The sequence below is a fragment of the Artibeus jamaicensis genome, unplaced genomic scaffold, assembly GCF_021234435.1.
Source record: "Artibeus jamaicensis isolate MK-2021 breed Jamaican fruit bat unplaced genomic scaffold, CSHL_Jam_final contig_426, whole genome shotgun sequence".
NCBI lineage: Eukaryota > Metazoa > Chordata > Mammalia > Chiroptera > Phyllostomidae > Artibeus > Artibeus jamaicensis.
This window is the reverse complement of record NW_026521826.1, coordinates 10,897,630-10,922,592: the sequence shown is the minus strand read 5'-3', so window position 1 is coordinate 10,922,592 and position 24,963 is coordinate 10,897,630. Positions and strand designations below refer to the sequence as shown.

The following is a 24,963-nucleotide window of genomic DNA, read 5'->3' as shown; positions in this document are numbered from 1 at the left end:
TTTACTCATTGATAAAACAATCTCTGGCTCATAAATGACATTCAATGAAGATTTGCTGAATGAGTAAATGAACAAATGGGGAAATGTATATAAAGTAATCACAGTGTCAAAACTTGGGCAGATGATTATTAAATTCCATAAAGAATAAGATGCAGTGCCTTAAAACAGTGAAATATAATGCTGGAATTTTAAAGTATCATTTCATTGCTTGGAAAAATACCATATTTTTCAGACCGTGAGACACACCTAGGTTTTAGAGGAGGAAAATACAGGGAAAAATCTTGAAGTAAAATATTTAACCACATAAATAACATAATATTTCACCAATGTATATGTAAACAGAACTCAGTAGCAGCACTAACAACCATTATTCCTCCCGAATGAGTGGGAGAGAAAAGTGCATCTTAACAGTCCAAAAACTATGGTAGTTATGCTAAGCATAAAACCTATACTTAGTTATGCTAAGTATAAAACCTGAAGATTGCTTCACTTTAGTAAATAAACACACTCACCATTTGTAGAGGAAAATCATGAAGGAAAATGCACCCAAATTTCCAAAAGTTTTAAATAGGCTAAGAACAGGTCATCTTTATTCTCTTTTCTTTCTCTTTTATTGTACAAATTGTCTGTAATTTGTATGTATTATTTCAATTATCAGGAAAAATGCACATCCTTATTTGTAATTTTTTATTGTTTCAAAATTTTTTTTAAAGTTTTAAAGAAGACAGGCAAGTAGCCTGATTCTACAGAACTGCTTTTAATCACCTCCTCCTAGTGCAGAAATCTTCTCCACACCCACAGAAGCAAGAGATTCTGGTAGAACTCTTGATGGGTAGCTGATGGTCAATATTCTTCAGAAAATGGATAATAAGGGTGATCAACGCCACTGAAAGAAAAGGAAGGATTTTCGTTTACTACTCAGTCCCGAGCTTTCAGAAACAGAGTTTCTCTGTGGACACAGTCAGAATGGGCTAAAAACTCTCCATTTCCAACCATGCCCTTCCTCCTACATCGACATAAAGACATGTAGCTCCTGGTCCATACACGCCATTCCTACATTCATATGCAGTAGAAAAGCCAGGGGAAAAGCTAGTTTCCTTAAATGAGAGTTTGCTGTTGTGTGTGAAACTAATGAACGTGGTGGTTATTTTGTCCCACGTGTTACTTTTGTCCCTGGACTCATGATAATGCTCACATGAGGATTCTGTTGTTCTTTTTCACAAATTCATTCACCAGGTAAGGGTTGATCTGTTAGAGAATGTCCTTCTTTCTTGAGGAGACAATATATATGCCTACCTCACCATACCTGCCAAATGTGATTACAGATTTCATACAATTTGTTTGTTTGTTTACTCTACATTTTATTTATTAAGCCTTTAGAGAGAGGGGAAGGGCAGGAGAATGACAGGGACAGAAACATCAGTGAATGAGAGAAGCATCAATCAGTTGTCCCTCACATGTCCCCAGCTATAAATTGAGCCTGCAGCCAGGGCATGGGCCCAACCTGTGAATCGAACTGAAGACCTTTGACCTTGTGGGACAATGCCCACCCAACTGATCCACACCAGTCAAGGATGCTTTCATACAATTTATAAGAGCATTTGTTATTCAGTAATCAGTGTTACTGTCATTCTCCCTTTTTTCCAGGTTCTTATCTTCTTTTATTAAATTTGTCTCCTTCAATTAAATTTCATTGAAGAGTGCATTCTGAGAAATTTTGTTTGCCAGGAGCTAGACTGCTCAAAAAATTTTGTGTGCCAGGAGCTGAGTGGACATAAACCAGGCACAGGAAGTAGGGCTCAGAGTCATGAATTCACCATGATGCAAACATTGGCCATTTTACTTCTGGTCTGTTCCAGGCCCCACTCATATTTCTGTTGGGTCAGAGATGGGGCGTGGAGTAAACTTCTGGTCTGAGACCTCTGGGAAGCTCCTGTTTTGTTTCTATTCCAAAAATCAAGCCTGCCTCCCAGATATAAGGAAGCTGAGTTCCTCTGTTAATGTACATGCTATAGAAAACTTTCTGGAAAAAATAATCTACAAGTCACTTACAATAAGAATTTAATATATCGGACATTTCTGTTGAGGCCGTCAATTGCTTTAATGTCTTCTGGAGTCAGTTCAAAGTCAAAAATCTGAAAAAAGGAAAAAATCACATTACTCTCCCTCAAAACAGCTGGCTTCCAATAAGCAACATAAGGTCTTTCTGGCTGGACTGAGGCAAGGAGAATACTAGGGAAGGTGTCCCCTGTCACCACTTCCTATGTCCTGGCATCAGGACTCCCCTCCTGGGTTCTCCACCTCTCCTCTCCTTTCCCACTCCCTCTCCTCCTTGGTTCCACTTCACAAAAGAGGTGTTTACAAAACACCTGCTGATTGGACCCAATATCAGTCTGCTTCCCTTCACAATCACCACACATACCCCTTACTTTTGACATAGCCTTGAACTTAAGCAAGCTTTGGGAAGAGCAAAGCACATCTTGAAGGAGCTGTTGACCTCTAGAAAAGCATTTGCTGATTAACTATCAATAACACACCTGCTCACTCATGTTTACTTTCTTATAAAAGAACAATCTTTCTGACTGGTCATTGAGATGCTTACAGATGCAACATTCAGAGAGTTCGCCACTTTGAATAAAGTCTCTCTTGAGTCTAGATTTGTTTTTGCTTGATGATACAAACTGACTGTCCCCTACTGGAAAGTGAATTAATAGCAAAGCAGAAAGATCTTGAATAAGAAATATGAAAGCAGGAAGCTTATTGTTTTATCCAGGAGACAATTTCATTGAAAACTCAGTGCCCATATCTATATATGTCTATCTATCTATCTATCTATCTATCTATCTATCTATTATCTATCTATTAAACATTTACTCATCTTACAAATGTACCCTAGGACTGATTTGGTTCTCATGAGGATATCGAGGGTGCAACAAAATTACAATACAGTTGTGAGTATGTGAAACATAGTTTTTTGTTGCCTTATTATTTGTTAATTGTTGCATTATTTTCTATACCAATGACTGTAAGCATACCTTTGCCTACCCCTGTATATTAACATGTGGAGTTGACCTGAAAGTTAAGGTGGGATTTTTTTCTGATTGGTTTAACAATGCAATTTAAAATTGCTTATTACACATTTTCATAAATTGAATGAACTAGACTTATAGCTTCAAGGTTTGGGAGCAAATACATGACAAATAATATGCTCTAAACATCATCTTTTGCAAATAGTAAACTTATAATGAAATTGTTAGCTGTCATCATAAAATGTCATAGAGTTTACATAGTCTCTCATGAGGTTCACAACAAAGCAAGTTGAAGATCACTGACTGACCCAAGAGACCAGAAGATATATGAGGGAGTTTAGGAAAAAATTTATTCATTCATGTTTTAGATCATCAGTCTATAAAATTTATGTAGCTGTCTACCTGCCAGGACTTCTGCTGGGGAAAAGATGCTAAAAGGTGGCCCAGAGAGAGTCCCTGCATTTAGGGTCTCACATTCTAGAGAGCACCGGTTCCTCACTCTGGAAAGTTGGTGTGCAGCCTGTACCTGGAAGTTCTCTTTGATTCTCTTCTCATTGAAGCTCTTGGCCAAGACCACCATCCCTCTCTGCACTTGGTAGCGCAGGGCCACTTGGCCTGGATTTCTACCGTGTTTCTTGGCAATGGCATTCAAGATCGGATCCTCCAAGAGAATGGGGCTATCCTTTTCCACCCTGAAAAGAAAACCAGAAAATGAGGATCTGAAGGGTGTAGGACTAGAAATCTACAGTGTAGCGTCTATTTTTCCCAAATTTCATAGACAATCGAGAGAAATGTGTTATGCAATACATCTATTTGTCAACATTGTGCAATTATGATTAATGCATGACAAGCTATATAAATTTTATCAGAAACTCTCTTTTAAAAACAGTGCTTGGAATGTGGGGGAGCTCATTACACTGTTGTCTTTGCTTGTTTTACATTTGAAGTTTTCCACAGTAAATGTTGAATCTAAATTTTCAATAAGGGTTTTGTAACCAAAACAGTAGCTGACATAGGTTAACTCTGATACTCTCCTTACCAGATACAGTCTCTTTGAGACCCAAGGACACTGTAAGCTACAAGAACGATGTCCTTTGACTTGCAGAACTCCAGGAGTTTGTTCTGATTGAGGTATGGGTGACATTCCACCTGTGAATTGCCAAGACCAAAAGTATCAGAATATATGAGTCAATACCATGTAAATTTGAAAAGCCTTTGAAGGAATACCTAATGCTACATGAATATATGCACATTTTTCATATTGGTCATTTTCTCATGTACTTTCTGAAACACCTTCAAATTCTATCTACTTTCAGAAGTGATAAAAACAACTTTCTTAATCGATATTAGTGCTTAAAATTATTAAGGACTGTTATATCCTGGCTGTGACCTCTACATGTCATTTCTTCTGGAAAGAAACCAAGATTCCCTCAAGAGATGGCTGACTCAACTACTGGGCCAAAGAGCTGCAAACTGAGCCTAGAACATCTTGCATTCTAGTAAATGACATACAAATCACGCTGAGGAATGTCAGAGGACACAAGTTCATTGAAGAGGCATCTTCTGATTAATGATGACAGTTCAATCATCACTCAGAAAGTAAGTACATCCATTGAATTCATGAATTCACAATTACATATATGTGATCAAGTCTTTAGAGGTAACCTCCAATTTACAAGAACAAAAGACAGCAACATATCAAATAGTATCACAGGGATCAATCAGGAAAACGAATTGTGGGAAAAGTTTTCAAGGAATACAGGCCTAGTTTCTCTAAGAATAACTTGAGAGAGAGAAAGAGAGTGAGAGAGAGACAGAAGGGGAAAGAAGGAGAAAAGAGGAAAGGATCCTGGGTCATATTTTAACAGATTATGAATTATTTTCTACAAATAGAATCCTAGAAGTAAATAACTAAGATGAAGATTATAAATATTTGAACCCATACAGTCATTGCCACCCATACAGCAATGACTCCCTGATATGTACCTCGAACTTTGACCACCACTTGAGCTCCAGACCAACGCTGCCACCCTCCACCTCAGCATCTCCACATGGGTGTCTCCTGGGAACCTCAAATCTACCTCTGTATAACTAAAGTCACGATCTTCCCACTCCACTCACCTGCTTTTTCCCTGGAATATCCTATCACAATAAAGGGATTGATCATGTATGCAGCTGGCATCAAGCCCCAAACTTTCAGACTCTTAATCAAGAAAGAGAATATGAAAGGCAGAAGCAAAGAAGTAACCATGGACATGTTCTCACCTGGTTGCAGACAGGCTTGTACTTGAGCCCTGGCTTGTTCAGGATCATCTCCAGCAGTTTGTGATTGAAATTGGACACCCCAATGGACTTGGTTAAACCTGCATCCTTACACTTCTCCAGGGCCTGGGAGAAAGGGCATGTGGGGCAAACCCGCCCTGTAGTTCAGTCCTTTTATTTGACAGTGAACTTTTTAGAAACTAAGAATCTGGACATAAATGACAACTTGGCTCAATCAAACAGTTTTATAATTTAGATATATTGCTTCCTAAAGTACTTTATTCCTTGTGTCTTTGGGTCTGTGACATACAATTCCAGAGCAATAATTAGACAATAAGATGCTTTTAAATTCCCCTTACCTCCCTACCCCCCCACTGGTGCATATTTTCCTGCCCAGTGCATAACAAGAGCTCTTTAACAAATGTTGTCATATCAGAGTGAGGGGCAAAGAGGGCCTCTTAGGTTTTCCGCTAGTTGAAGGTTTTCTGCTTCCTCTGTCCTAGATGGCTGAAACAAGTGCATGGAATGAGCTACAGAAGGGCAGGCTTCACTGTGGTCCTGCTAAGCTGGCAGCAGCTTCCCCCCAACACTGCTGTGTTTATCTGTCCTGGAACAGGGCTCTCACTCCCCTGGAGTTTGCTTCTGACCATGCCTCTTTTGGGGCTTCCAGGCTCTACCTGATCAGGGGGCAAAGAAACCCCCACTAGAACCCCAGAAGTTTACATTAAAAATAGACCTCAGCTATGATTCCATTTTAGTCTCTTCCTTTAGGGCAGTAAACACCAAGGTGCAGAGGTCTTTGGTGGCATGTCTGAGGGCAGAGACAGGTGGGGTGAGAGCCAGTTTCTTCTGCGCCCATGCAGGCATGTCCTCCTATCACAGTGTGTTTGGGGGGCAGTAGCAGAACTTACCTCCCACGTGTCACGCAAGTCCACTCTATCTAAAATAATTTTCCCACTGGCATCCTTTGGCAGAAGCTCCTCTCCAGGCTGGAATACAGAGAGGAGGAAGAAAGGTTTTTGTTTAAAGAATGGTCTTCCTGGTGCCTAAGTGCCTTGGTGACCCAGCCTTCAATGTGCTGTTATTGCTTAGCAGCATGTCTGTGTGTGTGTGTGTGTGTGTGTGATGTGAGTAAAAGAAGGCTTTGGGGGGAAAAATCAGAATCGCTTCAAGCACAGAACCTCTCCCTCAATTACCTCAACCTTCCTGGTAACCACCCACCAAATGTACTTTGCTAACAATGAGTTCCCCAACAGCTGGCATTCATGTTGTTTCACAAGGACAAACTGGTTTGTATGATAGGGTTTCCCTTTACTATGAAGACTGTGCTTTAGTTCAGTTTAGGATAATCCAACTCAAAGACAGTGAGAACACCAGATGTGCTCAGTGAACGTTCACTGCAATGAGAAGCTGGACCAGCAATGCCCAAAGGTGCCCAGTTGTGCAGCACGAACCACCCCAGGGTGCCTTTGTCTGCATTGGGCTCGGGTCCATGTTCGAGGGACCCTCCCACTTCCAGGTGTGCATTCCCTGTTGTGTCTCCACTATCTTTTGTAACTCAGCTTCTTGAGGCCCCTCATCACTCAGGAACCACAAACAGGAGCTCTTCACTTAGACACAGAGGGAAGTGACCTCAGTGCTCTGAGGTGGAGGCAATGAGACCATTGCATTGCCATCCTTCTCAAGGCTCTGGGATGAGGATACAAAATCTTGATGTTGAGGTAACATAACTATGAAGGAGAGTTCATTTAGCAGTTCTAGCCACCCCACTCAAATCTACCTCTCTCAGTAAGAACCCAGAAAACCCAGCTGGAATGAGATAGTGGAGGGGCAACAGCACTCGTGAAGTACTCTCGGGCATGAGAAGGAACACAAAAGCTCACCTTCAGAGCTACTGGAATATGAATGATGAAGAGATCTACATAGTCCAGTTGAAGATTCTTCAGTGATCTTTCCAAGGCTGATCGAACCAGTTCTGGTCGAAGGAAAGTAGCCCAAAGCTGCAGTAACCAAAAGAATTTTGAAAATGTCCTACAATGTCACACTTTTGGGAAACAAAATTGGACATCATAGTTAAGAGACTGAGATGTGAGTAACAAACATGTGTGGTGGTGTAAAACTAATGATTCTAGGGCTAAATTCATGTGACTTAGTGTATATGAGCTTCTTCACAGCTTACTGAGGTTTACTTGAGTGACTGCAAGAAAACTGCAAATAAATCTTAGATGGGCCAGGAAAAGCAACTGAAAGGTTTCAGGGACTAGAAAAGTCATTTCTGAAAGGACAGTTGAGACATGGCAGGCCAGGGGGAATGGAGGGCACTGCCCTGTATAACAAATGCCTGGACACAGGGCTACTGAGGGGCTTGCACTCTGAAAATAGGGCGTCATTGCTGTTGACACCATAGGACCATTCGGCAGAGCCCACAGCTCTCTTTACGTTGGAAGCAGGGTTTTCCACCTAAGAAAAATTTTGTCAGTTTCAGTGCTGACTTGAAAACAGTATTTCCTAGTCAGACTCCCCTCTTGGGATCACATGTCCACCTCACTTGGATATGTCCTGAGGGAATCCACTGAAGAATGAAAGGAGTGGACCCACCCTGCAGTGGCTCAGTCATGCCACACAGCAGATGAAGAAGGTGAGTACCTTACTCTGGTTTTACATGTGAATGTTACCTGTTCAGAGAGGCTGGGAGACTGTGTCCCACCCCTAACACATTCCACAGCAGAGCAATTCTTTCCTGTGTTCTGCTTTTCTATATGGGCCTCGACAATGTTGCGGTCAATAAACTATTCAACTAACACCAGAGCTTTTTGCTTTTATTGCCTTTTATTTTTTCAAAATAACATATCTGCTCTGACAGCGACCTCCCCTCACACCCCGCACAGCACCTTGGTGGTGTAGAAGATGTCCTCCCTCTTCACAGTGCCATCAGCGATTTTGTCTCGAATGGCCTGGCCGACCTCCTTCTCGTTTTCATAGCAGTATGCTGAGTCAATGTGGCGGAAGCCTGCATCAATTGCCATCTCTGTGGCCTCAGCAGCCTTGCTCTTAGGAACCTACAAAATATGAATAAGGAGGGTTTGCAATTAGCCCGACACAGAGAGAAGTAATTTATTTCCTCAAGTTAGGTTCGCCAGCTGTTACTACATGTCTCCTCTTCCCCTGTTGGAGTGACAAGCAGCCTTGATCACAAACCTGTACCTGGGAGGCATGCATTACACTCCAGTTGCATAAACTGCAGTTTACAAACTATAAATTTATGAGTTGGAGTTATAAACTCTACCTCTCATCTGAAATGAACTTGCGGGAAGGTCTTTACCTGCAACGTGGAAAATGAAGCCATGCAGTAGAGAATTTGTTCAATGTGCTCAGGAATGAAACAGCACCCGGCACACTCTCCTCCTCTCTTACATTTCCCACTTAGGTGTTCATGGTGCCTGCGTGCTGAACTTTAGGGCCTGCCTGGTTAAAGAACCTGGTTCACAGTGACAGACACCTTTACCAGGTGACACAGGAAGGGGTCCCCCTAACCCAATGCCATGGCTACCCCTTGTCATTTGGGGTCCCTGCCAGTAGATCTGGGTTTAGATGACAAGTACTATGTGGACAGTGGTGACTGTATCACTGATCCGGCTTTTCAGCAGGGGATAGAGAGGCCTCTCCATGCTGGAGGCAGGGAGGAGCGTGTCTGGAGTTCAGGCAAGTCACTAGGGCAGCTCTGGGTGCGCCATGCCTGGGAACAACCGTGGATGAACGATGTGAGCAATTACAACTGGGCGAGGGCATCATACCAGGGGCTCAGGCCTGTCAGTAATTACCCCATTAGGCAAGCCACCCAGGCTCACAGAAGCACTGCCTGAGTGTGGCTGGGCTCTAGGAGGGCTGGCCGTGGGGACAAGGAACATTATAATGGCCAGGGACCCAACTGGAGCAGTAGGGAATATTGAACCTTGCTTTTGTTGTTGTCATTGTATAGACATAAAGAGAAATTATTTCATGGAAACATCTAGAACAATTTCTAAATCTCATTCCAACCTTTAAAGGGGGGCTTTAAATTAATTCTTCTTTCCCAGAGGAAAATACGAGGACTCCTGTGCCTGAAGTCCATCCTCTCTACTTCAGGCAACTTTGCTTCTTCCGTCTTCAGTCCTCCAGGCCGTCTGTTTCACACCCAGGGCCGAGGGGGCTGCATGGGGCCCTGCCTCGATCAGCACCAGAGCTTCTGTGAAAGGACTGAGAGGACAGCACACTGATCTTTGCCCAGGAAAACCTACAGCGAGAACAGGTGGTGCCAAAAGAGCAGCTGCTCCTCCCCTCACCAAACAGGCCCTGCCTGGGGCACCCTCAGCACTTTGGCACAGCCTGCCTCAGAGTCAGAGTGCGCCACGCCTTCATGACTGAGTCTGAGACACTGAGTTTGCATGTTCCCCAGAAAACACACCTGACTGGACAAAAGATGCTGGACCATGCTTCCTGTTCCTGCTATGATGCCCAGAAAAACTGTTGATGATGTTGGGGGAGTTGCATTTAGAAAAGAACTCTGGTTAGGGTGCAAAAGAAGTTTCCATTTCACTCTGCACCTTTTATACTGTACTAAGCAGATGTACGTGTTTCCTTTATTCTTGTGAGGGGATTATGAGATGCTTTGTTCTAGTCTCTGCCTTTAACAAATCTATTGTTTTGGCCAAAATGTCCATTTAGTTTTTCCATTAAACAAAAGTCACTTTTTTTAAATGTTCACCAACAACTTTAATGATTTGTGTATTTCGGGTATATAGGGTATCTCCTACATGGTATAACCTTGATTGTCTTCAATTAATGTCTCGATTTTATCGCTATCAACTTCAACTGCTCTCCCTGATGCTAAAGCACGGTCCAGTGAGGAGTCTCCACCAAGAAACTTCCCAAACCACTTGTCACAGGTTCAATCACTCAGAGAACCCTCCCCATACACTGCAGAAATCTTGTTTTACATTTCAGCTATGTTTTTACCTTTCTTGAGTAGATAAAGCCTTATATGCCAAAAACATTGCATATTTTCTTTCATCTTCAATATCAAAATGGCTACACAAAAATTCACCAATTCTGATAAGTTTTTTAATGCAAACTAATATGGAGCTGGCATTAAAATACAGTCTAACAAATATGTTCTCTTACAAATAGAATGTAACAAAGAGATTGTCACAATGCAATCTAACAAAATTATTTCCAATGAAGATAGAGATAACTAAGGGCTACTAGAGCCATCTTACAAAAAAAAGGGAACTTTTTGGCCAACCCAATGCTAAAATTCAGAGGTAAGGTAACACATGTCCTGCCCTTAAGCTGTAACAGTGGTCATATGGATAATCGTGTCACTGCAAACCAACTGGGCCTGTCTGACAGCTGTTAGCTATTGACATTTTATTCATCGCTCTGTGGAGTGGATGGCCTCTGTCTCTTGCCAGGGCAATCCCTTCCAGGCCACCCCAAAGCTGCCCCTTCCACACCATGACCAGAGTTTGACTCCTGAAGGGCATTGCAGTCAGCCATACAGATGAGCGAATAATGCAACTGATGAGAAGCCCAATACTGACTCATTGTTACTTATGCCTCTTCGGGTATCCTTTGTGAATGCCTAATACTTGGAGCAATAGTGGCTCCTTTGATGACAAAAGTTTCAATGACAGAAATTCTCTGGCAAATACTTCCAGCCCCACAAACCCTCAGCAAAGCTGCCAGATGCAGTCACATTAGTCATCTCCTCCTGGGCCCACTGCCCATCAGGAGTCCTAACAAAGAGCAGAGTGAACTCTGACCCAGGGGCAGATGGGTCCATCAACAGCAGCCGAGCTTAGATTTTAAACAAGTAAGAAGTAAGAAGACTCATAGCACTTACCTGGGCCAGTTGTTGAGGAATTAAAGGAGATAATGCAGGCAAAGGACTTACAGTACATGCTAAGTACATCCATTAAGTAACCCAATCAATAATAACAGTATTAACAACAGAGGTAATCCACCCTCAGAATGAGCACCTCTGAGTCCCCAGAGCCAGCAGCTCATCGTCCCACTCAGCACAAAGTCAGAAGTGGTGAACTGGAGGCCACATGAGTCCTTCCAAATCACCCAGTGTGTACTGGGCCCTCTGGTCCCCTGGTTTTGACTTACATGGTCAGGAGCAAAAGTGCCAAATCCAAGGACTGGCATGAAATGCCCATCATTCAGTTTCACAGAACGACTATGTTTGAAGTCCATTGCTGTATACAGTCGTGCGTAAGCTGACTGTGTCTCTCCTTCCTTTTTCTGACTGCAAGTCAAGTACAAGGGGAGGCTCCAGCATTATTTCTACCAATCACAAGTGAGGCAGGGCTGCACTGTAGCTGCCCAGGATTCTGCATTGAAAACAAACCATTTCATTGACTTTTTGTATCTCTTCCAAGTCCCGGCAGGCACAGCTCCCGGGAGAGCACAGGGACATGTCACGCCCACAGCTGGCCCTGGACTTTCTCTCCAGCATCGCTCACCTTGGACTCCTAAGTTTAAAACAAAACAAAAAAAAAAGAAAGAAATTCAAGATGTCAAGTGGTCCTTGATAATCACAGCTGACTTACACAAGATAAAAAATAATTCTTATGGTGGTCATTTCTAAACACTAATTCTACTACAGGACCTTAGTTAAGTCTCTCACACTTCATTTGGTCAAAAATACCATTAACAAAGACATTATTCAGAATTTCTTGAAGTAAGCTCAACTCTTGGTATCGAGCACACATGTAACAAAATTCCCTAAGAATCCCAACCCTTGATGTCATTATATACTTCCCTGTATCAAACATCATTCCAACCTCTAATTCTCTGTGGCTTCTTTCTTTGAATCGTTTTCGCAAGAAAATAATTGTCCCAGTTCCAGGGTGAATTTTGTAGTGGTACCTTTGTTTCAGCCATGCCTCCTGTTGGGACAGACCACTCAAGTCCCCACTTACTCTCTTCAGCCTTGTGGACTCTGGCTTTCCCAAAATCTCCTGCTCCTGCCCCTGCCCACATCTTTTAAGACTTCAACAGAGAGGCAATCACTCTTTCTTGTGTGTCTGCCCATTGTTATAGCCTCTGTTAGTGCAGTTCAGAAAAACCAAATTAGTGCAATTACACTCTCAACTAATAAGAACTTTGTGCTAGATAAAATCCCTGAGTGTTGCCGTATTTAATGTTACTGTTTCGCCCTGCTTCCTTTGCAGCTTCAACTGCTCTGCCCTATGGTAAAGCATGGTCCACTGAGGAGTCTCCACCAAGAAACTTCCCAAACCACTTGTCACAGGTTCAATCACTCAGAGAACCCTCCCCATACACTGCAGAAATCTTGTTTTACATTTCAGCTATGTTTTTACCTTTCTTGAGTAGATAAAGCCTCATATGCCCAAAACATTCCATATTTTTTTCATCTTCAATATCAAAATGGCTACACATTTTGATATTGTGATTGACCTTATGGTCAATCAGTATTTGGCAAAGGAGGCAAGAATATGCAAAAAGGTAAAGACAGTATCTTCAGTAAAGGTTGTTGGGGAAATTGGACAGATATGTACAAAAAAATGAAACTACAACACCTTTTAAAAACATACACAAGAATGAACTGAAAATGGATAAAAGGCTTAAATGTTAGACTCAAAACCATGAAAAGTCTGCAAGAAAACATTGAGAGTAAAATGTCAGACATTTCTCATAGCAATATTTTTTCTGCTATGTCTCCTTGAGCAGGGGAAACAGTAGAAAACGTAAACAAATGGGACTACATCCAACTAAAAGCTTTTGGCAGCAAAGGAAACCATCAACCAAATGAAAAGACAGCCCATTGAATGGGAGAACATATTCACCAATGATATATCTGATAGGAGTTAATATCCAAAATTTATTAAAAAACGTGTACAATTCAACACCAAAAAATTCAATTTAAAAATAGGCAAAGGACCTGCATAAACACTTTTCCAAAGAGGACATACAGATAGCCCATAGACATATGGAAAGATGCTCAATATCACTGACCATCAAAGAAACACAAATTAAATTCACAATGAGCTATCACCTCACACCTATCATTAGTAAATCAGCAAACAACAAGTGCTGACAAGCACGTGGAGAAAAAGGAATGTTTGTGCACTGTTCTTGAGAACACAGATTTGTGCTGTCACTGTGGAAGGCAGAATGAAGTTACCTCAAAAAATTAAAAATGTAACTGCCTTGGCCCTGCAATTCTACTTCTGGGAATTCATAAGTAACTCAAAACACTAATTACAAAGAATATAAGCTTCCTTATGTTCATTGCAGAATTATTTACAATAACTAAGATTTGAAAGCAGCCCAAATGTCCAACAGCAGATGAATAGATAAAAAGAAGAAGAAAAAGAAAAACTGTGGTACATTTACACAATGGAACATTAGGCAGCAGAAGTGAAGTAGGAACTCTTATCTTTTGCAACAGCATGGATGGAACCAGAGAGTATTATGCTAAGTGAAATAAGCTAAGAGTCAAAAGACAAATACCATATGATCTCACCCATATAAGAGGAAATTAATGAATAAAAACAAACAAAACAAGGTACAGACTGAGAGTGACCAAAGGGGAGGATGGGTGGAAAGGAGGGAAAGAAGGGGAAAGGTCTAGTAAAGGAACAGGTATGAATGCCCATGGGCAACACGGTGAAGACTGACTGTGGGAGCTCAGGTAGGCCAAGCAGGACAGAGCAATGCAGGAAAATTGGGACAGCCGTAATAAAACAACAATTCTAAGAAAAAGCAGTGGTACAATTACACAATGGGATACTATTCAGCCATAAAAAAAAGAGATCTTACTTTTTGTGACAGCATAAATGGACCTGGAGAGTATTATGCTTAGTGAAATAAGCCAGTCCAAGTAAGACAAATACCATATGTTTTCACTTGTATGTGGAATCTAATGAACAAAAGGAACTAACAAGCAAAATAGGGACAGAGTCATAGAGATCGAGTGGATAGATGTTGGGTGTTGGAGGGAATGGTTGTCAGGGTGGAGGGATTGAGTGAAAAAAAAACAACAAATAAGAGGAAAAACTCATAAACATGAACAACAGGATGGTGATTGGCAGAGCGACAGGTTGGGTGGAGGAGGGTATAGGGAGAATAAATGGTGATGGACTTGACTCGGGGAGGTGAACACACAATGCAGTGCACAGGTGATACATCGTAGAATTTTTTCACCTAAAACTTGCATAACTTTGTTAACCAGTGTCACCTCAATAAACTCAATAAAAAATGAATAAAGCAAAAATAAATAAAAGATCAATGGTATTTTTATATAGCAGCAATAAAACAATTAGAAATTAAAATTTTAAAAGCAGTATCATTTAGTATTGTATTAAGAAAGAAAATATTTAGGGACAAATCTAAACATGTGTGCAAAATTTGTATGCTAAGATATATATAATGTATTGGTGAGATAAATTAAGAATACCTAACAAGATGGAGAGATAGGCTGTGCTCATAGATCAGAAGATTCAATATTGCTAAGATGTCAATTCTTCCTAATATGTTGTCCTAGATTGAATGCAATCCTGCATTCCTAGATTTGAATGCAAAACTCTAGCACCCTTTTTTTTAATTGACATACTGGCTCTAAGGTTTACACAGACAAGCAAAGGAGTCAGAGTATTGAAAACAATTCTGAAAAAGAAGAAATTTGGAGGATTCAAACTACCCTATTTCGAGACTTACAATAAAGGTATAGCAAGAAAGGACTCCTGTCTAGAGAAATGAAGACGGTAAACAACTTGAATGCCCCCAGGAAAAATAGCTCACTGAGTAGATAAGCTGCACGCACTCCGCCACAATCTTCACTGCCCATATGTGTTAAAACAAAGCAAAATAAACTTCCAAGGTAGTGAGGACCTGGACTTCTCAGCACATTTTAGTCAATACTGCCCCCTAGTGTGCGGCCATGACATTACATTATAGCCCAGGATTCTGACCACACACATAAGAGTTTGAGAACACGTAGTGACCATTTCCAAATTCCCTTTAACTAGTTTACTTCACAGATGAGGAAACTGAAAAGTCAGACGTTTGTCCCAGGTCACACAGCAAGTGGCTGGCAGAGGTAACCAGACTGCAGGATTCCTGTCTTCCATCTTCTGCCACCTCAGCAGTTGACAACAGACAGGCTGGCAACAAAGGGCTCCATGTGTAAGGTGAGGCTTTCTGTAAGGCTTTCAAAAACCCAGCAAACTGGAAAGTACTCAGTACTGCCCCCTAGGAATTTGTCATCTAAGACAGCGAGATTATGCCATAGCTCAAATATAATCATCTCAATTCTTGCAAGCAGAGTCCTTGTGGGGGATAATTTGCATATGAAGCCAGAAAAACTGGAAAGTTAGCAGAGACCAAATAATGAGCTTTTGTTCCAAACTAAGGATTTCTAACTTAATCCTAGCAAGAAGGATGGCTATGGAAGGGTCTTGGGCAGAGGAAAACTGACCCAGTTTTAAATTTAGCAAGGCCATTCTGGCTAAGGCAGAAGAGAACAGGCCTAGAAACAAAAAGATAAGCACGGTTTTGTCTTGGTATTACAGGGTATGCAGGATCTGAACTTACGGTAAAGACTCCTCATTTCCTAGCTTAAGGAACTAGGGGTCAAAAATGTGATCAAGCTTTATAGAGGACACAGGAGAAAGAGTGAGGTTTATGAGGTCAACAAAGTAATCATTGCAACACTGGACATACTGAATTTAAAGGCCGTACAGATAGGACATCCAGATAGAGCTATCTGGTAGACAATTACATAGGCAGGCCTGGAGCTCAGGCGCACAGTATAAATTTTAGTTACAAGTTAGCTGAGCCTTGGAGACACACAGAGCTGCCCAGGGAGGTCATGTAGAACAAGAGGACAAGAGGGCAATGAGTGTGAACCCACCTTTATAGTATGGGCAGAATCCACATGTGAGACAGAGGAGAGCAGTAGGGGCTCACATCACGGAAGAGAGGTAGGCAACTTCAAGGGAAAAAATGTGCTAAACACTGTCAAATGCTAAAAAAAAAAAAAATGTTAACAGTGCTGATAGGGCAGGTGAAGCAAGGAAACAGAATGCATCATGAGATCTGACAACATGAAGTTCGCTGGTGTTCTTGAGAAGAATAATCTCATGGGAGAAAACCCATGCAGGCGATTCAAGAGGGTAGAAGGATAGGGAGTAGAGATAGTGGTGACATACTTTTCGAGCACTTTTGCCAGGAAGAGAAATGAGAAAATGATCGGTTCTCTTGCTCCCTCAAAGAAAATCTGCTCTTAAAGCAGTTTCTTTACAAAGGGTTGTACATTCTCAAACCTATAGGAACAATTGATGAATACCATCTTACTATGTTACTCTTCTCAAAATATTTGTCTTTTACCAGGGAAAACAGTTTTAGGCCAAAAATGTCACTCCTTCCTATTTGGGCCACAGGCCTACCAGAGACAAATGTTCCTTCATCCCACTGCAGAGTTACGTGGCCATTGTGCTGGCTAAACCACGTTGCACAGCCAACGAGTTGAGGCTGTGTCCCTCTTGTTTTTTTGTGGTCCCTTAAAGAAAATGTTAAGCACAGCACACAGACTTATGTGGAACATGCTACTTAGTTAATATTACCAGACACCAGGAAGCAACAACTGACTGTCTTGACCCTGGAGAGTATGTCAATAATATCAAGTGCCCTATTATTTCCAATATCTCATGAAAGAATAATATTTATGAACCTACCTTCTGATGCTTGCTAGAGCAATAGAGTATCTTTGGTGTCTAGGGGCAGCATAACTGCTAGAAGCATATTTCAAAAATTGGCAACAGTTGCAAACTAGCTTTCTACCTCTCCCCAGAGTGCTGAAGTTTTTCTTTGCACCAGGAAATTCTCTCTCTCTCCCCACACACTGTTAGTGTTCCATGTCAAGAGTGGGAAGATGTAATAAGAGAGAAATATTTAACTGATCGAGGGAAGAACCATGAGGGTTTCTAGAATTGTCCAGCTAGCACAGATCTCCAGACACCACTCTTGTCTCACTAAGGCCAGCGGAGGTGGGTGACTCTGCAGAGCTCAGCCAGAAAGTTACTGGGGACACTGAGATTGTAAAGGTGACTGGTCTTTTTGCAAAATGCCACACTATCCAGTATCCAGGACAATGCCAGCTAATGGTACAGCAGAGGGTGGGTTCTGGAGCCAGTTGCCTTGTTCAAGTCCCAGCCCTGTCACTGATGCACTGTCCCTGTGGGCAGTTTGCTGAACCTTTCCTTCATCAGCAGTAAATTGAATGAGCTACTTACCTTCCCTGGGCAACACCAATAGGACTGTTGGGATGAGTACATAACTTAAGACAAAAAGGCTCTTAGCTCATCATATCAACAGCACTCAATGAACGTTAACTTCATGTTGTTGCTTGACTGAGACTTTCAAGTCTAAGAGTTAGACAGCAACTCTACCAGAAAGGAGCCTGAAGTTGTTCAAGGAAGAATAACAAGGTTTAAACTTGTGAAAGCTCAGTAATGATTATTCTTTACTGGAGGGCAATAGCAGCCCCCAGGAGCTCCTCTAGAGGAACTGGCAGGCCTACTTGCTGCCCTTGGGGCTGCCATGAGTTCTTTGAAGGACACAAGTGGCTTCAAGGTTGAGAGAAGAAGGCCAAACACAAAGCCCCTAGGCAGATGCTAGGCAACCAACAGACCCACCCCAGGAAGGGTAACCCAGGGAACTAACGCTCCAATCTGAGCCAGATAGAAAGGGCCTGGCCTCAGCAGACCCTGGGGCTAGGTCGGGTGGGAGGGACGTTGGAAGGGTGTGGTGGGAGGTCAGGGAGATAAAAATGTAGCTCACAGATAAGAACAGCCCTGAACAACCTGTGGGTCTGGGTCTGTTTGCCTGCTTTCAGATTAAGGGTGGGTCCCTGGAAGAGAACTGGCAGGGAACTTACTCGAGCATAACAGCCTTGTAGGTCAGTCGATGGTTCCCTCATGATTGGGTCCCGCTCCCCACCTGTCAAACTTGATATCTTTTTGCTGAAAAGATAACAACCATTCCAGCCAATACTGGAAGAGTTGTATCATTTTAAGATTATGCTTCCCAAAGTCATTTTCCACCCTCTCTCAGTAATTGCCTTAAAATGGAAGTTTTATCAGTTTTTCTCTCTTCACTTCGGTATATCTAAGAAGTATGGGAATGTAAAGCTCAGTTGAAAAACAAGGCACAGTTCTAAACTCCTCTGTCTTCATCATTTATTCATTTGGTAAATATCCATGAACACTCTGTGTCAAGCTCATGAAGAAGGTGGAGACATGGATGCCTGCCCACAATGAGGGCCTTGGGTGCCAGCGTAGACCATGCAGTGTGTGTGTTTGCTGTGTGTCTGAATTTAGGGTTCCTAGGAAGACCCAGAGGCAGAGAGCTACATTCAGAAGGTTTGGGGCAAATGTTCTTGGAACATACAGCTGTAAAAGTATGAGAAAAGCAAGACGGTGTGAGGGAGAAGCTGACCTGTAAAGCAGTTGCAACTGCTATGCAATTGCACATTGCTCTGCTAATTCTATGGAGAGCTCTAGACTGGGGATGGTCTTTCTAACTGTCCAATTGAGGCAAGGGGGCTAGACCTTTGCATACCTGGATTAGTGGTCACTGACAATGAATTCTCTCTTCAGGGTGGGCAGTTTCCTGCTTTCAAGGGCAATTACCAGTAAGGGGCACAGCTGTGGATCATCCTGCCCACTGAGAACTTCTAGAACTATAGACAAATCATCGGACACAGTGGCCACACCCACCCCCTTACACTTCATGAACAGCAAACACTGCATCCCAGACAAATGGGCCAGACTTACCCCAGACCTTTAGAAAATTCCAGTGAGTTGGGCTGCCTCTTAGTATATCCCTCCAAGCAAATGAGAACTCAGAGACAGCCTGATTGAATGTTTCACCATCTCTGAGAGTTTAATCACCCAGAAGAGCATCTATTGCTTCATTAACCCTCTGTGACCATCACAGTTAGAAAAGCAAACAGAGCAGCTAGACAATGCAAATACTACCTAGCCGCCAGCCAGGTGAAGATGGAGGCCATAGTGCTGCGGGCAGTAGTTACCTCAGCAACAAGTTGGCAGCTAATCCTGCCCTAAGTAAGCCTTTTTAGGAGGTCCCCTGTGTCTTCAAGTAGAACTTAGGGCAAGAGAAGCTAGAATAATGACTTAAATAGTTAAACCTCCCAATGGCGGTCACCAAATGCTGCCTTTCTTTTTCGAACTGAGGAGCATCTGAGAATATTATAGAGTTCAAACATACTGGTCTGCACCACCAGACTGTCGCATAACTGAGTGAGTGAGGGGAGGATGTGGGGCCAGGATGGAAGGTGAGAGGAAGTGAGGATGGGAGGGTGAGCAGACAAGGTCCTGTTACTGTGGCATCGAGACTGGTGAGGTGAGCTCAGTCCAGTGGAAGAGTGGGCTGTCATATGAAAGAAGAGGAGAGGTCAGAAGGTTGTAAGAATTTGTCTAGTCTAGTTCCTCATTTTATAGAAACAAAAAAACAAAAAAATGAAACCCAGAGAGGAGAGCTGTCTTGTCCAAGGTCACACAGCTAGCTCATGACAGAACTCACATTAGAATTAAATTTTCTGACTTCTATTCCAGGATTCTATCTACCTCCCTAAATAAAATGGAGGAAAAGGAGAAAAGTAGGTGACAAAACAAGTAGAGGTGAAACTACAAATTAAAAAGAAGAAGAAAAGGGTGAAAGAAACTGAGAAAGAGATAGAAACAGGCAAAGAACAAATAATCGTCAAAACTGATGCTCACTCTGGCCGTGACTGGTTGGCTCAGTGGGTTGGGTGTTATCCCACAAACTGAAAGATCTCTGGTTTGACACCCTGTCAGGGCACATGCCTTACCTTCTCCATCCCTCACCTTCTTTCTAAAAATAAGTAAATAAAATCTTTCAAAAAAAAACTGATGCTGATTCTAAAATTCATGTACACAAGAATTTTGTACACAATACAAAATTCATGTCCACTGAAGCTAAATTCTCCAATTTTCACTTTCATGTTTAAGCAAATGAATACATTACTTGTCACTCTTGTAGTAAGAAGGATCACTTGGACCAAACATTAGAAACAAAAAGTCAGCCTGGCATTCTGAGTAGGGAAGGATATTTGCTTTCGTTCTTATCTCAGCCCACACAGGTGAGGCCAGAGGGCACTGTCAGACCTGGGGACCAAAACAGGGCAGGGAAGGAGACCAACATGAGGACCCTCCTCTAATCCCTCCTTTGGGGTGTTTGATGACACTGGCTGTCCCACAGACGGAAGACAACTTCATCACCAGGTTATCTCATTTTCCAAGCTTTAGTGATGAATCTCTAAAGGTTGGCAAGTGAAGCAATTATATTCTTGTGTGGTGGGGTCACTTGGTGCCCAGTAAAAAGTTTGATTCTGCCAGACAAGAGACTATGTCATTACTCATATCATTGTCCCCAGATGCCCACTGTCATGTTCCTCATCAGTCTCCCTTCCTTGAGCTGACCTATTCTTGATCTCATTTCTTTGCAAAGTGTCCAGAAAGGATGCACTACCCGTCTGGATGTGAAGGAAACGTATTTATATATTAGTTACCTAGGAAATTGAAAATCTGCCATGGGCACCAAGTGAATAAATTTCCTGCAATATCTGGATTCTAAAGTTACTGCTAAAATAATATTATAAACAGGTAAGGAACTAGGAAGGCTGAATGGGCAAACATTAATGAGCACAGCCAGAAGAGGTGGAGGGTAGGTGGGACCTTCAGTAAAGCTAGGTATTCAAGGCCCTTGTTCACTTGCTTCACTCATGAGCCTGTCTCTACATTTATAGATGATTCCAAACTTAAAACATGAATCTTGGAGTATTTTCCATCATACTGAATCTGACTCTCACTTCCCCTGGCTTGGTGACCAAATCTTCTGTGTTCCTGACCTTCTTTCTTCCTTTTATCCTGGGATTGCCCTCCTTGCTCCTGATCCAGTAACAATATGTCATTTATTCGGTATTAGGCACAGTGCTAAGCACTTTACATGAACTATCACACTTAAAAAAAACTCTGGATCTCTGGCTTCAGTAGTACATGGAAGTATACCCAAGGTCCACCTCCTCTGCACAGTTGGGGCTGGTGCACCACCTCATCCAAGGGGTGTGCCCCAGAGTCACCAGCTAACTTTTGTCAAAATATGCATACTGGACCCATCAAAACCTTCTGCAACAGAACCTGTTCCTAGGAATTCGCCCAGATGGATGGAAGGATGACTCCTGGTTAAGAGCTGAGGATCTGAGCTCTAACAGGCATCCGGGATTTACTGGTCCTGCCACACCAAGAAGACACTAACCTCATTTGCCTACCAGGGAGTCCCTGTTGTGGCCCCAGTCTGGACATGGAGACATCTAGCTTCTCCCACACATTTTATTCCAAAGTTTTTTAAAAAAGTGATTAGGGGTTAACCAATGGTTTGGGTAATCCATATTTCATCTCTCTTTCTTACACTGTGCTCAGAAAGTCCTTGGTCAGAGACCCTGGAAGAACTTTTGAGCATGCTACACCTATAACTCAAAAGGTCCACAAAATAAAAATGCTAATAACAACCAGAAATAGGGTTGTTCTGCCCCCAGATCCCATGATAATAGGAGATAGCCTGTGAATCAGATAATCTAAAGGGCAAGGGGCAGGGAAGCTAGAAGCAAAAGCGAGTGGGGAACCCATCACCTGATAATACCACCCAACCCACCATTTTCTTTGAGCATTAAATAGGAAAGTAATTAGGAGTAATAAAAACAACAGTAGCTGAGTTATGCTGCTTGAAAGAATGAATGGGAGATGAGGAGGTAGTGCCCTTGACCTCATCCACTAAGAGAATAGGAAGAATTTTTCTAAATGTGGAAGCCACCCACTGAACAAGGTGTTGAGGAGCTGCAGAGAAAAGAAGAAACTTCCAGTGTTGCCCAAGGCAAACAAAAGGAGGAAAATGCCAGGATGGTGGAGCAGAGTGGTCTAGAGCAATCAGGATTTTGAACCAGACAGGATTGCATTCAAATCGCAATTTCTCCACTTCTTACCTATGTGATTTTGGGGAAAGACACAGCTTCTTCAACTATAAGTAAGAAGAATCATCAGACCTATGCCATAGGGCAAATGTCTGTTAATAACCAGACAGCTTAGTTTCCTAAGAAACTTTAATTAAAATAATATGTGTAAAACATTTAACTCAGTGCCTACAACTGGGTAAGAGTTCAACAGATGGCTGATAATGACCATGATGACGTAGATGTTCCCTCCCCTCCAGACTTCTATTTCTAATTTGATGAATGTTAGGCAGGGGCTTTATTACTCAGAGCCTCACTTTTCTACACACAAAAGGGAGTAATTACCTGTGGGTGTGACTTTCCTCGCAAGTCCCCCCAGCCACCACGGATGAGAGTAATCATGACTGAGACATGATGTGATCTGCTTGGGGAGGAGAAGTGGCCATTTTCCCAGACGAAAATGTGAGCAGTGGCCAGTTTCTCTGGGGAAAAAGGCATTGAGCCCACTCCTTTAGGGGATTTTTATTGGGTTGTAATACACAGGAATACAGGGCAGCAAGAATCAAACAGTAGTTAACATTTCAAAGAAATCTGAGGGCTTAGTATAAGTCAGAGTCTGTCAGGAACAGTTTTAGAGTTTCCTGCTCGAACCCTTAATATATGAGTGAATGCACCTTTAGCAGAGCAGATTTTACAGGTTTATCAGGAAGTCTTTATGATGCCAGATTTTCCCCCAGGACAAGCTCTAGCAAGGCAAGGAGCTACACCCCTCCCCAACAGGTATTCAGGCTTAAGAGGATTAGAGCCAGGAAGCACTTCTCCCAGAGAACATGGGGACTCAGGCTTTGTAAAAGCCTCGGGGGGAAGGGGGGGAGTCCATTGCTCTTTGTTGCAGCCCCCCCCCAAGTCCTTCTATGAAGGCCTCCCAAGTGATGGAGTCTGGCTGAGGTTGCCCCCCTCTGTGAGGGGTCTTACCTGTCATTGACTTCCAGCCAAGCTTTGGGGACAGGGAGAGGAAACTGAGGCAGCATTTGCTACCAGACACAAGCTTTGTCTCCTGCCGCTCACATTCCAGAGGTCATCGCTAGCCCTTAGCCACAGAGAGTCGAGATACAATTCCTAGAACTAGGCAGAGCGATCTACAACAATTACCTCTAACCCCAATCCTATTTAAGTCTTTATTTTCCTGAAGGGTGAAGATATGTAGGGCAATATGCAGTTTAAAAAGATATTGATCTTCAACCTTAAAAATAAGAGATCCTGTTGTTTGGGACAACATGGATAAACTCGGAAAACATTATACTGAGTGAAATAAGCCAGACACAGAAAGATAAATACTGCACAGTATCCAACTTATATGAGAAATCTAACATAATTGAACCCATAGAAGCAGAGAATGGAATGGTGATTGCAGGGGCTGGATATAGGGGTGATGAAGAGATGTTGGTCAAAGGGCACAAAGTTCCATTATACAAAATGAACATGGTCTGGCAATTTAATGTACAGCATGGTGACTACAGGTAAACATCCTGTTGCATACTCCAAATTTGCTAAGAGGGTAAATCTTGTGTTCTCACCACACACACACACACACACACACACACACACAGGAAATGGTAACTATATGAGGTGATGATTAAGAACTGTAGATCTGTTAATGAGCCTAATTGTGATGATTATTTTACAATAGATATGTATATCAAATCATCAAATTGTATACTTGCCAATTATGTCTCAATAAAAATTGATATTGACACAGTGTAAAATGGTATCAGCATTCTTACCTTTCTGTGACTTCTAGCATCAAGATATGAATCCCAATGAGCTGGACAGAATGAGAGTCACAGCACATCTGGAGGACACAGGAGCCAGAGAGAGGAGTGGTGAAACATCAGGAATACTTGCCAGATTAAATGCACTGCTAGAAAAGGATAATAAACACCACAATAAAAGGCAATGAGGATATTTAAGGAAAACCAGGAAAAGCACAAAAAAGACTTCCAGGGACTTACTCAAAACTACGTTTTGAATTTTACAATTTATCATATGAATTAAGAAGAAGATGGTCATTCACTATTGAAACCAAGTGTAGAAAATGTGGCAAAATACAGAGGAAAAAATATGAAATGAAAATCACAGTTGATAAGAGAAGATACTGTTTGGGAGGAAAATTTTATTCTCTACCTTCTCAGCTCATCTGGTTGGTGTAAGAAGAAAATTGACATGAAGCAGACTAACAAGAAAAAGTCAAATTTTATTTTGTATGTATGAGGGCTCCATAAATATGAAGCCTCAGAAAGTTAGCCATTGATATTTATATGCCATTCTGAGCTGAGGAGAGGTGGGTAGAAATTTGGAACTCCAAAAGGAAAGAAGTCAATTTGTGGGGAGATGGGAAAAGAAAATGAATGGTAAACAAACATTTGCCATGCCCTGCAAAGACAAAGGGAGACAGAGAGGAATGTGAGTAACAAGGCCTTGCTGAGTTCCCCCGTTCTACCACACATAGCTCGAATTCTTCATAGATATCTCTGGTGATAGCTCTATTCTGGAAATAGGCTCTTTATCTAAGTTCTTTCAGGCAGTTAAGGAGGAGGTAAAAATTATTTACCT

At 42.1% G+C, this 24,963-nt stretch overlaps 1 protein-coding gene across 1 annotated transcript; it reads right to left on the bottom strand.

The window, feature by feature from the left end:
* Positions 1 to 491: 491 nt before the first annotated feature.
* LOC119057712 (aldo-keto reductase family 1 member C15-like) lies at positions 492 to 11,641 on the bottom strand. The gene is made up of 9 exons (XM_037156605.2): positions 11,442 to 11,641; positions 8,183 to 8,350; positions 7,175 to 7,291; positions 6,203 to 6,280; positions 5,295 to 5,417; positions 4,069 to 4,178; positions 3,556 to 3,721; positions 2,053 to 2,135; positions 492 to 886 (listed from the first exon to the last, which is right to left on the bottom strand). Exons 1-9 carry the CDS (start codon positions 11,526 to 11,528, stop codon positions 844 to 846), a joined length of 975 nt encoding a protein of 324 aa, XP_037012500.2. The 5' UTR covers positions 11,529 to 11,641; the 3' UTR covers positions 492 to 843.
* Between the last annotated feature and the right edge of the window lie 13,322 nt (positions 11,642 to 24,963).

Excerpts from the sequence above, each read along its gene's own strand:
- LOC119057712 (XM_037156605.2), bottom strand. The coding sequence starts at position 11,528 with ATGGACTTCAAACATAGTCGTTCTGTGAAACTGAATGATGGGCATTTC. Across the intron at positions 8,351-11,441 it reads GCACTTTTGCTCCTGACCAT|GTTCCTAAGAGCAAGGCTGC; the intron begins GTAAGTCAAAAC and ends CATATTTTGTAG. Across the intron at positions 2,136-3,555 it reads GAATCAAAGAGAACTTCCAG|ATTTTTGACTTTGAACTGAC; the intron begins GTACAGGCTGCA and ends TCCTTTTTTCAG.